The sequence below is a fragment of the Salvia splendens genome, chromosome 22, assembly GCF_004379255.2.
Source record: "Salvia splendens isolate huo1 chromosome 22, SspV2, whole genome shotgun sequence".
NCBI lineage: Eukaryota > Viridiplantae > Streptophyta > Magnoliopsida > Lamiales > Lamiaceae > Salvia > Salvia splendens.
Window position 1 is genome coordinate 16,831,880 of NC_056053.1, and position 15,295 is coordinate 16,847,174.

At 35.6% G+C, this 15,295-nt stretch overlaps 1 protein-coding gene and 1 pseudogene across 1 annotated transcript; one reads left to right on the plus strand and one right to left on the minus strand.

Moving 5' to 3' along the window:
- Window positions 1-6,344: 6,344 nt before the first annotated feature.
- On the plus strand, window positions 6,345-8,476 carry LOC121787393 (annotated as a pseudogene).
- Window positions 8,477-8,632: 156 nt separating this feature from the next.
- Window positions 8,633-10,900, minus strand: LOC121787394. Its single transcript, XM_042186103.1, has 5 exons — window positions 10,659-10,900; window positions 10,439-10,573; window positions 10,295-10,332; window positions 10,140-10,206; window positions 8,633-9,105 (listed from the first exon to the last, which is right to left on the minus strand). The coding sequence occupies exons 1-5, from the start codon at window positions 10,848-10,850 to the stop codon at window positions 8,728-8,730; spliced, it is 810 nt and encodes a 269-aa protein (XP_042042037.1). The 5' UTR covers window positions 10,851-10,900; the 3' UTR covers window positions 8,633-8,727.
- Between the last annotated feature and the right edge of the window lie 4,395 nt (window positions 10,901-15,295).

The window sequence follows — 15,295 nt, forward strand, 5'->3', positions numbered from 1 at the left end:
GGTTGTTGAACGTCTTCACGAAAGTCGACCACCGTGGGTAGATACCATCGGCGAGATAGTAACCCATGTGGTATCTATTTCCGTTGATGGTGAAGTCGATCGTCGGTGCTACACCATTCATCACATCATTGAAGAGTGGTGAAGAATATAGTACATTCAAGTCGTTGTTGGATCCAGCAACGCCGAAATATGCATGTCAAATCCATAGGCGGTAGTCGGCGACCGCCTCAAGGATAAGCGTTGGGCCGCCGCCTTTGTGACCGCTCAAGTGTCGCCCCCTCCAAGCAGTCGGGCAATTCTTCCACCTCCAATGCATGCAGTCAATGCTGCCAAGCATTCCGAGAAAGCCATGGACTGATTCGTGAAGACGAAGCAACCGTTGGTAATCATCGGTGGTGGGTGCCTGAAGGAATTCATCCCCGAAAGCTGAACGAACGCCCTTGCAAAAATTCTTTAGACAAAGGATTCCAGTGGACTCACCGATATGCAAATACTCGTCGAGGATGTCGGCCGTTTGCCCAGTAGCGAGTTGTCGGATGACACACGTACACTTCTGCAACGGCGTGATACTTTGCCGGCCGGCTGCATCTGGACCTGTTTGGAAGAATTCAACACGTGCGGACAATGTGTTGACAATTCGCATGAACAAGCGCTTTGACATGCGAAAATGGCGCCTGAAGTAATCTGTCGGAAACCGCGGCTGGTAGGCAAAGTAGTCGGCAACGAGCCTTTCGTGGGCTCCCTCCCGGTCACGATGGATGTAGCGGCGATTTGATCTGGTTCGTTGAGGAGGAGGAGCGGGGGTATTCACCGCGACGTATGCTTCGTAAGCGGCACGATGTTGTTCGTAGTATTCTTGTTCTTCGCGTTCCGCTTCCGCCATAATATGGGTGAAATCCATTTGAGGTTTTGAGTGAGAGATGAATGTGTTGATAGTTTGTATGAGAATTATGAATGAGAGATGAATGAGAGATGATTTGATGTGATAAATGGATGATAAATGTGTGTATTTATAGATGATTTTGGGGGGGAAAATAAAAAAAATTCAAAAAAAATCAGAAAAAACGGGAAAAAACAGCCATATTTTTGGGATTTGGAAAATATTTTTTTTTATTTTTATCATTTTATATAATTAAAAATCGAATTTTAAAATAAAAATAATAATAATTCAAAGGCAACGGCTATGCCGTTGCCCAATCGTAAGCCGCCACGTCGCCTGCTCGCTGGCACGGCGCGAGCGCAGGGGCGGCGGAATGCGTCCTCGCCGTTGGCATGGACGGACGCGGGGTCGCCGTCCACCGTTGTAGATGCTCTTAGAGTGAATAAATAGTAACGTAAAAGCGAGAATAATCATGCTTTTACGTTACTATATATCCACTCTTCTTGCTTTTACGTTACTATATACACTCTTAACTATTTATTGCATTTTTTTCAAAACGAGTGTAAAAAAGAAGTTAATCAAATATCTTGGGACAGAGGGAGTAAGAAATGGAGAAGAAATAATGAAGATAGTGTTAGTGATATGTGTGGTATATATTACTAAATGTAATCTAATTTTGAGGACAAGGGAGTATATTTTTAGAAAAATTAATTTAATCAAAAGAATTATGCGAGTTTATAAATTTAGAATTTATATAAAGATATTGTTTCATACTCCATCTGTCCCACAAGAATATACACTTTCTAATTTTGAAAACTATTTTTTCTCTAAAATGAGGTGGGTCTCATTCTCTACTAATAATATTTTTTTTTCTCTCTACTTCTTTCTTACTTTATTAATTTTACATTAAACATATATCGAATCTAAAATGCATAATCTTTGAGGATGGAGAGAGTATTTCATAAATAAATTTATAGATTCATAAATATGTGGATGAATGAGCCCGCAACCAAATCGGAAATATCCGATTTTTATAGGCCTCCTATAATTGAATAATAATTTGACCCACCTCAAAAAGCCTAAAACCTCTCAAAGGATCATTCTTGCTCCTCACGTTATTGAACTTTTTCTTCAAGATATTTGTGGAAATCAAGCATGCATCTATAAAATATAAATCAACCCAAATACAAGGGCAAACTCATTCAAAACAGAATTACGAAAATTGGAACTTCAGCTTTACTATATTATTATTAATTTTAATAATAATAATACTCTTGTACTGCATGGAGTATTATTATTATTATTATTATTATTATTATTATTATTATTATTATTATTATTATTATTATTATTTGCAGATGCAAGGACCAATACACTGTACTGCATGATACTCCTATCCATCAACATGAATCACACATTAACACCTATATATTTTTCACACGATTTTAAGAAATAATACAGAGTTAAAAATAATAATAAAATAGATTGAATTGCCCTTCATGGCCTTAAGGGTACTTTGGTCATGAAAATATTAGAAATACCCAAATAGTAGTTGAATTGATATTAACTTATAGTTAATGGACCTCAAAAGATATTATTAAATGTTACGGATCAAATTTGCTCATTTAGGATAGTTGATGTACTAAAAAAAATGTTCCCTCTTTTAAAAAATATGTACTTCGTGCGTTCAACCATAAGCGAAACACTTCTTTTATCACAAAATTTAAGGAATTGATATTTAAAAAGTTAAAATGAAGAGAGTAAAGTATGAGAGAGGGAAAAGTAGAGGAGTGAAAATAATAAAGTAGGTTGAAAAATAAATAAGAGATAATTTTTTTTTATTAAAATGGAAATGACTCACTTGTGGGGCATCCCAAAAAGGAAAGTGACTCGTTTATGGTGGAACGGAGGGAATATATAATTATATTTAATTTAAATATTCTTCTACTTTATTCTCTTTTCACTCTATTAACAAAACAAAATTGTATAAATTTTTTTACTAAATAACGAAATCTTTCACCTACACTAAGACGAAGGAATTGTATATTATAGGCCAAAAGAAATCTAGAGAGGTTTGAGATTTCAAGAAATGCTCAAACAATAATAAAAAAGGGCCCCTTGGCCTAGCGGTAAGGGTGCTGGATACCGCGTCCATCCTGGAGGTCTCGAGTTCGAACCCTGGGTGGCGTAATTTGTCTTTCCTCCTTGTTATAGGAGTTGATTTGTAATTTCCTCCTTCATATATATGATATAAATATATGAAGTTAATTTTTAAAAAATAAAAAAAATAAAAAAAATAAAAATAAAAAAGGATACAAGAAGAATCTGCTACCAGGATAACAAAAAATATAGTATGTTTTGAGAATCCATGGAAGCGTCCTTTTTTTTGCTAGCTTGGTTCGTTTGGACTAGTTTGCATTCATCGTGATATAATCGTGATGGGAAATCAAATTTCCTTTTGGTTTGTCACTTTGTTGTGACCTAATAGCTACACAGATTTGCCGCTCCAACACTTAACAACTCAATATTTTTCAAGATGACATTGCTCCGGTGTTTCTACGGGAAGATTGTGTAGCTACATGGGTCTTTTGGACTGTTGTACCTCATTGGATGTGAATTCGAATCATCCTTTGGCTTATTACTTTGTTGCGACCTAATAGCTTCACGGATTTGCTGCTCCAATACTTCAGCAACCCCAATATTTTTCAAGATGACATTGCTCCGGTGTTTCCATGGGAAGATGGTGTCGACCACTTGCTTGTGCACTTTCTCACCCTTCATGAGGTGCACGAGTCCACATATCCATGGGATGTCTGACAATTCAAATAATTAATATCGAAACTAGCCTTCCATCAGAGATATTGAGTTCACCGACAAGCTACATCATCCTAAGATATTTAACATTGCCGATTTTGAGGTTTTGTATTCCAACCTTGTTGCTTAAGAAATATCCCCTTAAATAAAGACAACATGTTGGTGTTTATCATACATTGATTTTTTGAAGTCTCTCGTTGAGAACAATGATGTAATGTTTAAATAAAAGTAATGAACAAAAGTTTCATAAATCAACTTAATAAAAATCAGAAAGTAACAAACAAATGAGAGTTAGCAAAAGATGGCAGCATGTACCAAGGAGTTAATAATGTCCCAAATAAGTCGAACAAGTTTGATATCCCGGCTCCAAATCTCTTGCACAATCAAAAGGAATTAACTAGTTATTTCAACAACAGCCACATTTCAAACATTTCAAATCAATTATTCAAATAGTATGTTTATATATAATATTTAATCGGTATACTGGAGTGTCAGTATATATCGACGATTCGGTATGACGGTATACACCAGTATACCGCAGTATAGGAAATCTAATACCGTTACCGTACCGAAAATTATATACCAAAAAATCAGTATTTTTGGTATTTTTTCGGTACAGTAAGTCCGGTATTCCGGTATAATTCTCCACCCCTAGTTTGGACATAAATACTACACGGATTTGATGCTCCAACACTTCAACAACCCTAATATTTTTCAAGATGGCATTGTTCCGGTGTTTCCATGGGAAGTTTGTGTAGCTGCATTTCTTGAATGTGTGGCTAGTTGTGTATAAAGAAAGAAGACATGATACTAGAAACGTCGTCATTTTGGGAAGAAAGAAGACATGAAACTTACATACCTACCACTTGGATTATTCTTCATTACATCAATTGTATTATTAAGTTAGTATGCCCATATTTGGAGGCTAAATTAACCCAAAAATAAGATAGTTACTTTTATATAATTAATTTTTAATAGTGTTTGATTTCATGATTCTTCACATCCTCAACGGTGTGAGGCGCACGCAGATGGATATCACGTGACAACTCAAAGTATTTCTTTATTTTCTATCACTTATATAATTTTATTTTAGTATCTTAGCTTGCAAATTATTATGTTGCTCAATCCTTGACTCAACGTCAAATTCGTCAGTGCCTACGAATTTGAATTGCATCTACTGTAGGAAGAAAATTGTTTCATCACCTAAAAGCTTTTTAGAAGAAAAATGTTTAGTCACTTGTTGCCAAATTCGGACTTCACTACTTATCCGTCACGTCTCCACAATTGGCACGCCAAGTAGGAAATCCAGAAGAGATAGATGTTGACAATGAAGTAAAGTAAAAGAGAAAAAAAAAATAATTTAAATATATTAGTGGAAAATATGTCTAACCTTATTAGAAAGAAAATTTTCTAGTACAATACAAAGTTCATAATCCGTTTTAAAAAATTGTAGCACCCATTTCATCAGTAAACATTAGAAATAGCAATATGTTTATCATTAGAGTGTCCACAGTGGTGCGGAACAGCCACGCTACAGCCATGAAAATACTTCCACAGTCACAAAAACTTGTCCAGCCCAATAACAGTCACGCCACAACCACAAATCACATTATTTAACCAATTATTAATATATTTTAATTGGATTGGAATAAAAATAAAAGAATAAGGTGTATTTATAGAAAATAATTAAAAAATAAAAAACAATAAAAATAATAAAAATTTTAACCGATGGCGTTGCGGCCACGGCAGCTCCACGGTGGACACTCTTAGAATCACAAATAAAATTTAATAACCAAACATTCATGTCAATAGTTGAGATCAAGTTAATTTCCCATTTCAATTTACTATTAGTTTAATCTTTATATTTACTTCTTTATTCTAATAAATTGTGTTTATAAATTAATTAATTTGTACGCATTTGTTTTAATTACAATTTCTTTTCGAATTTCAAGTGTTTCAATTAGTACTTATTTAGAAATTATCTTGCCAGATATGTGCAGGCGTGCACATATTTATTCAAAATTTTCACAATAAGTATTCACACAAAAGAAAAGAAGAGAAATCACATGAAGAAATAATATTCGCCAAAAACTGATAAAAATAGCAAGTCCAGTCAAAAATTTTCCTGGTGTCACAGCCAAAGCCAATATCTCTCTTAGCTCATCGCTGCTTTATTCAGCCCACCCCGCTGATTCGTTGATGCGCCGTGGAATTCTGCAGATCTGTGTGAGAATTTTCTCTCTATTTCTAAAATTTTGATGTGGAAACTTAAGCCCGATTATCTGGAACTATTTTTGTTTTTTGTGGGTTCCATGTTTTTGGTCGACTCTCGATTATTTTTTTCTGAATTCTGATTTCTGATGCTACATGCTAAATTCTGGTTAATTTATTGGAGGAGTTGCAACATTGAAGCTGTGCTTTTGTCATTTTGACACTATTTTAATTGCAGCAATATTAATTTTTCCTCTTTAATCTATAGATTACATATTAACATGTTAATGGCATCATGATAACGATGATAAGAACTATTTTTAGTGCATGTTTTGGGATTTAAGCTACGAATAAGGGATTTCTCATGCTCTAGTGTGTGGCTGACCAGTATTTTTCATGTTAGTTTGGGGGTTTATTGGCTCGTATTTTCTAGGTCAAATTTAGGTCTGGGAGATGCAGTAGTTCAAATTAAGCTGCTAGACTGCGGTACGAGCACGATGGATTCTATGGGTGGAGGTAGCAATGTGACCAGCAATACCAATTTGGCATCGAAGCATCGTCTTCGTTGGACCCATGAGCTTCATGAGCAGTTTGTTGATGCTGTTGCACAACTCGGTGGACCAGATAGTAAGTGTTTCTGGACCAAGCCACATTTGCAGTTACTATTGGGGCTGAAATAGTATGGATTAGTAACAATAGGAAAAGATTAACAGATGAGTAACCCAATAAAAGAGAATAAGAAGAAGCTATATGTTGCTAGCCTAGCTGAAGCTACATCGTTCCATCAATCTGGAGGAACTTTATTTTGGCATGTAATGGTTGAGGGGGAAGATAGGAGAGTTGCCGTACATCACGTCACGATATACTGTAAGTCTGTAAGGAATTGCACTATCGTGTGACTTTCACTGGCCCTAGAACAGACTTTGTTAGAATCCCAAATTGTTGAACATCTTTATATTTTAAAGGGATGTCTTAAATGGATAGTCTTACTCTGTCATCCTTACAGCTGTTTGGATGAAATCATATTCTGATATTTTGTTCTTGCCTTCAGGGGCGACTCCTAAAGGCGTTCTTAGAGTTATGGGGGTTCAAGGGCTAACAATTTACCATGTAAAAAGTCACTTACAGGTATACACACCATCAGATCCCTTTTTCTAGTGTTGTTCATCAGTCTAGTATGTAGCACTAATCTAAAATCTCCCACAGAAATACCGGCTTGCCAACTATCTTCCAGATTCTTCCTCTGATGGTAGGTATTTTCTTGACTGTTTTCTTTATGTGTGCAGATAGTAACTATAATACCTTGGTCTTTTTTGCAGAAATTATATTTTTTGTCGATTAATATATTTACTCATATATGCTATGATTTCGAAGGGACAAAAGCTGAAAAGAAAGACTCTGGAGACATGTTTTCTGGTTTAGATAGTTCATCGTAAGTGCATCAAACAATTACAGCATATTTATAGTTTCTCATTACAATAACTTGGAAACTATTCATTTGATATCCTTTTTACCTTTTCTGGTATTTCCATACAATGTATTTCAATTTAATGTAGACTCAGTTATTCTTATTGTTTGATGTATCTTCCTTAATGGTGAATATATTATGACAGTTCACTAGAGGAACTTCTTTTTTTCGTTACAGGGGAATGCAAATAACTGAAGCACTGAAGCTGCAGATGGAGGTTCAAAAGCGATTGCATGAGCAATTGGAGGTACACTTTTATTTTTGTCATAGTTTTTTTCTTCCTATATGCTCCATATAGATGCTGCGTACATCACGCTCCTGACCTGTTGTGTGACTTATGTTCATTTCACACTTCATTATGGAAAACAATTTGAAAGAGAAGAAATTTTAGTGGGACTAGAAGTCTTCTTAGCTAATGAACTAAGATGCATGGTATTGTTATTTTACTAATTTGGGGGACAGGTAGAGCAATGAATTTCGCGAAAGATGCTTGTTTCTTTTATTGTCTATGCGATATATGACTGTTAGAGAACCTTACAGGTGCAGAGGCAGCTGCAGTTGCGGATAGAAGCTCAAGGAAAGTATTTAAAAAAGATTATTGAAGAACAACAACGCCTAAGTGGAGCTCTCCCAGAAGAACCTGCCTCGGAGGGAATTTGCCCCGACTCTGAGAACAAAACTGACCCAGGGACCCCTGCTGCAACTTCTGAGCCCCCGTTTGCTGACAAGATTTCCAAAGTATGTAATCCAGTCAAGAGCTTTTCATTCGACGAGTCCTCCTCTCATAACGAGCCACGAACACCTGATTCTGATTGTCGTGTGTCTTCACCTCTTCCCAGCCCAAGCGAGAGACCAGAGGAAAAGCAACGTGGGAGCACTGACAAGAAATGGTTCTGAGCCACTCAGTGCTGGAGTCGAGCTCGAGCCCTTATCAGGAGCAAGATTCTAATTTCTTGGCAAGAGAATAGTCAGATCATTTATCCGGGTTATCCATTGCAGGCAAAAATTAGGGTCACCAATAGAGACAAAATTAATCTATTCTGATGTATGTTTCTTTTGTCACCTTGTTGTATTGAATGCGATAGTTCTTGATGTTCTGATTATCGAATCTTGTCTCTCTTTCATTTTCGATAAGCTATTTTATTTCATCAGATACTATACAGTAGTTTTAACATTTTAGCTACCAATACAAAATTACAAATGAACTAGGGATATAAAAGTTTCTTTATTTATTCCCTGAATAAACCGAACAATATCAATTTCCATACAATAAGAAAGAGCATAGCATTTTATTGAGTTAAATGTAATATGTATGTTATTGGTACATGAATGGTGTAACTTAAACCAACAAGTACTATAAGTAGGAGCACACTACTAAGCTCACTACCAAACCTACGAAGGCTCCGGCAGCAACTTCAACCTCTGTATGGCCGACCGATTCCTTCAACAAAGATGCTACAATTTCTGATTTCCCATCAGGTACTACGCCCGAGGATCTTACACGCCTCCGCTTATCAGGCTCGAGCAACAGAGAACTCGTTTGCTTTTTCTGCAACGAGGTATACTCCTCTGAAAGAACAGGATCAGTGATCTCTAAGTCCGAAGATGAGTCTCTGCAATACGAATTTACTACACCATCTGCATCGTCCGTGGAGGAAGGCGTGTAGAATCTGCTTCTTGGCACCACTTTGTTCAGCAGTTTAGCATGAGATCCAACCTCCCTTCTAACTCCCTGCAGTTAAAATCATGAAGCTGAAGTTGCACGCTTTCACAAAACAAACAATGATAATTGCTGCATATGATAGCAATACAAACATCTGAGGGACTTGTGCATAAAATCAACATTACACAGAAATGTTTTACAGTTGGCTAAATTTTTTTTGATGAATTGAGGGGAACATATCAGTTTTGCAGTTGCATAGACACCAACCTAAAACGCTTAGTACATAGGCCGTTGAAGCCATATAGGTACTTCTCGCACCTCAACAATACTTCGGAGGCAATTGACAACCATGTGAAAATGAAAACAATTGAAAGTTCTTGCATTTTGAGGCATAATTTTCAGTTCATGTGCAAAAGTAGAATTTGGGAAAACATCTTATGTTTAAGACGCGCAATCACCCCTTTTGCATCTAAAAGTTGCCTCCATATACAGTCACAATCCACAGACCCTCATACAAAAGGAGAATACAATGATCTAACCTACAGTTTCCCCGACAACCCAAAGGGCCACGCATGGATGTGCATTCTTGGCATCCGTACTTTGCTAAACGAGCATCTCGTTGGTGGATTGATGATTAATTGACATAGACAGGAAGTTAGGCTTATCCAGGTCCAACATTCAGAGATAAGGAGTAAGCTAGAACACAGAACTGAGGACCACACAGTAGCACTACGAAAATAAAAAAGAGCCGATCTGTTTTATTATACTCCACACCTAATTTCCAACTAACCTGCCCAACTCAACAAAAGAATACAGTAGTGGTCCATTCCTCTCAAAAAAGAAATAATCTTCCATTTTCATATTTCCATCCTCTTCCTCATTACTTAGAAAAAGCGAACCAGCAGTTCACACGAAAGATACTACTATCATTAAGGCTATTAAGCATCCTCATTTCACGTACAAGATACCATCTTTACGGCCACAAAACATCACCATTTCAAGATTTCAAAGTTATGATTTCACAAAGCTTCAATATCAGCATTTCAGTTAGGTCCAGTTTTGGCATCAATGGACATAGAAAGTAGCGAGCTTTGCAAACAAACCTGTGCATCATACATTATAAGGCCAGCATAAATTACAGCTAAACCAAAAAGTGCATCCCTAAAGCCTCTGCAAATCAATTTATAAAAAGTTGATCAAGAACCAATTTCAACAAAAAATGAAGATAAAAACTGAATCTTTAACAAACAACAACTACCTCTCCATGCCAAGACAAGTTGCCGTCGCCACAACAGACTGGAATTTCGAATTCAATTTAAAAAAAAAGGCTAGTTAGATCAAACCAACTAGTAATAAACTAATAGAAATCCAATCAATTAAATAAAAAAGAAAGTGAAATTACAGAAGAATGTGTAGAAGGGAAGCCTCCAGATGATAAAGCAGTCTTCAAATCAAATTTCTTGCCGTACAAAACGGTGGAAGCAAACGGTTTGAGGAGCTGCCCAACTGCTGCAGATGCAACTGCTGATACAAGAACCTGAAAAGAACAAAGGCAGAGCCTTTCAAAACTGCAAAAAATAAAAAGACAAACAAAACCCAAGATATAAGCAAAGGAGACGAACTTTGTTGTGCAAAATAGCGGCGATGTCGTGGGCGGGGAGGCCGTTGCCGGTGAGTTGAGAGACGCAGCGGATTGAAGAAGAGGAGGAGGAGATGGGAGTTGTTTTGGCGGAAGGGGCATTTTTGGGGCTTGGAAGGTTGGGGAAGCGGAGGCCGCCGCCGCCGCCGCCGAAATTGAGAAATTGGAGTATCATAATTGAATGAATGAATGAATTTGGTGCAAACTTTTCTTTTTTATAAGAGCTGGCTTTCATAGCTAAAGGTTGTTGGTTGGTCCTTGTAAATTCAAAACTGCTGCATTTAATTAATAAATTTAATATTATTATATTGTAGTCGTAAAGTGCAATATCAAGGAAAATAATTATTTATGTAAGTATCCAATCACAAATAATTAATTTCTGGATCCGCCGTTACAAAATATCCTGAGATGATGACTGCTTTCGGATTCAAATTTTGGTGAAGCTACATGCCTACATGGTAGATGGGGAGCCAAATTGAACTTATAATACCTATTCCTATGTGCATTTAGTAATTAATATCAAGTCTATCAATGCAAGTGGTAAACAAATTGGGCATGGTAAAGTGAGGTCCAGGGAATGGTATGGAATGTAGTTTACTAATGTTTAATATTTTGTAGGAGTATTTTTTTTCTTTTTCTCTATTTATATTTTGTGATTACATTATATATATATATATAGAAATGTGATCATATAATAACCCTCAAATCACGTAATAACCCTATAACTAAATATGAACCACACATATTTTCTAATTTTGTGGTTGAGATTCAAACTTAGATTTACTTCATAAAAAAGGCATAGGGGTAAATATGTCATTTCTCTCATTTAATTTCTGAATTTCGCTCCATTCTTTCATTCTCTCTCAGTTCGATTCTCTCCTCTTCTCAGCGATTTTGTTTCCATATTCCTCTTCTCATCGATTTTGTTTCCAGATTTTCTTCCGATTTGGTTCATTATTCCATAATCTCCAGATTTTGTTTCCATATTTCTCGCATAATTGTGAATTGTGACAAAATGATAAAATGATACTCGCAGCATATAATATGCCAATAAACTGATAAAATGATAAAATGATATTCGCAGCAGATAAAATGATACTTCTGACCTATAAAATGACAAAATGATAGTTTTGCCGGATAGAATGATACTCTGAGTTGATAAAATGATAGTTTTGCTGGATAGAATGATACTCGGAGTTGACAAAATGATAGTTTTTCCGGATAGAATGTTACTCTGAGTTGATAAAATGATAGCTTTACTAATTTGTAGGTATGTACATTCCTGTTTGTGATGAAGCTTTGAAGCCAATGATTGGTATGAAATTCAATACATTAGTAGAAGCAGTTGATTTCTATGAACATTATGCTTGTTCAGTTGGTTTCGGTATTCGTAAACTGGGCAACAAATCAGTTCATGATATTATGTAATTATATTATGCATTGCCAATTATGTGTTAACATGATACTTTTGGCTTATAAATGTTAGGTTTACTGCATACAATGATAGTTTTGCCGGATAGAATGATACTCCGAGTTGATAAAATGATTGTTTTGCCGGATAGAATGATACCCCGAGTTGATAAAATGATAGTTTTGCTGGATAGAATGATACTCTGAGTTGATAAAATGATAGTTTTGCCGGATAGAATGATACTCTGACTTGATAAAATGATAGTTTTTCCAGATAGAATGATACTCTGAGTTGATAAAATGATAGTTTTGCCGGATAGAATGATACTCTAAGTTGATAAAATGATAGTTTTACTGATTTGTAGGTATGTACATTCCTGTTTGTGATGATGCTTTGAAGCCAATGATTGGTATGAAATTCAATACATTAGTAGAAGCAGCTGATTTCTATCCCTGTTATCATTTTATCATTTGAAACTATCATTTTATCCCATGAAACTATCATTTTATAATTTAAAACAATAATTCATCATGAATTAAGGTATGAATTGATGATACAAAACCAAGTATGAAGTAAATTCATCATGCTGTCATATGTAACTCTAAGTCTACACTAAAAAACTATAGAATCTAAAAAAACGAGAATCTCTGGTAAAATGATAAAATCGAGCAAAAACAAAAGTGAAATAAGTAATAAACCTCATTCAGCCTTCTTTCGATGATGCTTGAGCGTTTTCCCTCGACATATTCCATAATTTGGATGATTTTTCCTTCGAAACTGAAGAAGCAAGGGTTTGAAATGCGATTCGGAGGGTTTGAGTGTGAGATAAATTGAATGCAGCGTTTGATTCACGTTTTCTTCTTACCCGCCCAATTTTATAACGAAATGACAATTTTGCCCTTAATATATCCGAAATATGATAGTTTTATTTGATAAAATTATAGTTTTGTTAGATTAAATCCAGACCACATATTTTTAAAATGTGTGGTGGAGATTTAGTTATAGGGTTATCACACAAATTGGAGTTATCATTATAACGCACCCATATATATATATATGGATGTATTCTTTTCCTTTTTGTATCTTTTTGTTCTATTGTTCTTTTTAATCTCAGCCCCACGATTTTGTCATCCGACGGTTAGATTGATGCCACGTGTCATTTAATAATGCAGATTTTTAGTTGAATAATGCACACCGACTAATAATGTACCATTATAGTGTAATAATGCAGATTTTCAGTTGAATAATGCACATCGACTAATAATGCACCATTATAGTGTAATAATGCAGATCATCACAACCATCCAATTCAAGGATCCAAGGGTTGTGATTAAAAAGAAGCTTGGACTGAAAAGCTGCGAACGACCTTAACACACCCCTATATATATATAGGTCCATGATCAATTGAGATTTTTTAGGCTAATTGAGAAATGAGATGCAACATTAGCCACTCATTTTTATTAAATGAGTGGTCCAGATTTTGCCACAAAAAAATATTTTTAGATTAATTTATTATGAAAGGGCAGAATGGTAATTTCATGTTTTATCTTATTTGCCATCAATAATTTTCCCAATTTCACTCAAAAAATCTCCTCCTCGTCAACCACCGCCGCTCCTCATCTCCGCCGCACTTCATCTTCGCAGCTGTCGCACGACTCCACATCCTCCTCCACCGCCGCTGCCATTGTTGCGCCTCCGAATTGGAAGGCGAAATGGAAGGCTTCTCGATCGACACTGCCGAGTTCCCCTATTTCTCCAACATCAATCTGTTCGGCAGTATTGATTTCGACGATCTCTTCCGCGGAATCGACAAGAGCGACGTTTTGCCCGATTTCAAGATGGATCCCGAGCTCCTCGCAGACAACATTGATTTCTACTTTTTGTTGGATTTTCTAGTGAGATCTGCGATTTTACTCATTTTTCCTTAATTGGAATTTGTAGATCTAAAAATTGGAACAATAAGATTTGTGAGATATTGAATCCTCATGTCGAAATTGTTAGATTTTTTAATTGACTAATAAATTTTGTGTATGTTGGTGGAAGCTCTGCGATGTTTCTGAATTTGATAGAGTTGTTGACATTTGATATTCTCGCTATTGATATGTGAATTATAAGTGTTATTTTTTAGTTGTTGACATTTTAATAGAGTTGTTGACATTTGATAATCTCGCTATTGATATTGTTTTTGAGTTGTTGACACTTTATACAAGTCGTTGACAAGCTGTTGATATTTTATATACAGGCTATTAACATGCTGTTGACATTTTGCTATAAGTTGTTGACATTTGATATGCATGCTATTGACATATATTGTATGAACATGATGCCAGAACTTGTGTCAATTAAAAAAATTAAGATAAAATAGTTATTATCTTTTAATTACAAGAATTGTTTTTGAGTTGTTGACATTATATACAAGTTGTTAACAAGCCGTTGACATTTTGCTATAAGTTGTTAACATTTGATATGCAGGCTATTGACATGTGTTGTATGATCATGATGCCAAAACTTGTGTCAAATAAAAATTGAAGATAAAATAGTTGTTATTTTTAAATTACAAGAATTGTTTTTGAGTTGTTGACACTATATACAAATTGTTGACAAGTTCTTGACATTTGATATACAAGCTGTTGATATTTTTATATAAGTTGTTGATATTTGATACGAAAGCTATTGACATGTATTGCATGATCATGATACCAGAACTTGTTTCAAATAAAAAAATTAAGACAAAATAGTTGTTCTTTTTAAATTATAAGAATTGTTTTTGCGTTGTTGACATTTCAATACAAGTTGTTGAACTAATTGCCATTTCATATATATTACATACTCCTAAGTTCAAAAGTCAGAAACCACAATAGTTGTCCATGGTTTATGTGGGTAGTGCAGGTTTTAGAAAGAAGCCTTCACCAACCCAAAGTTTGATGAGTTTAGAGGCACGTATCTCACAATCTTTCGGGAATGCACCCAGGTAAAGGAAACAACCTTGAAGTCTAGCGGGCAAGTAAAGGTAGCTGAGTACCAAGATCTCCAAGTAGGAACCCTCCCCCATTGCAGCAGCATCAGCAGTATCTTCTTCTATCCTTTTCCAGAAATCAATCTTTTCTGTCTCCTGAATGAGAAGACCACCAACCACAACCAGTGACAGAGGAAGACCTTTACATTTCTCGGCGATTGATCTTCCAATTTCCTTCAAGTGAGGAGGGCAG

Excerpts from the sequence above, each read along its gene's own strand:
- LOC121787394 (XM_042186103.1), bottom strand. The coding sequence starts at position 10,850 with ATGATACTCCAATTTCTCAATTTCGGCGGCGGCGGCGGCGGCCTCCGC. Across the intron at positions 10,574-10,658 it reads CCGCTATTTTGCACAACAAA|GTTCTTGTATCAGCAGTTGC; the intron begins GTTCGTCTCCTT and ends TGTTCTTTTCAG. Across the intron at positions 10,333-10,438 it reads TCCCTTCTACACATTCTTCT|TCTGTTGTGGCGACGGCAAC; the intron begins GTAATTTCACTT and ends TCGAAATTCCAG.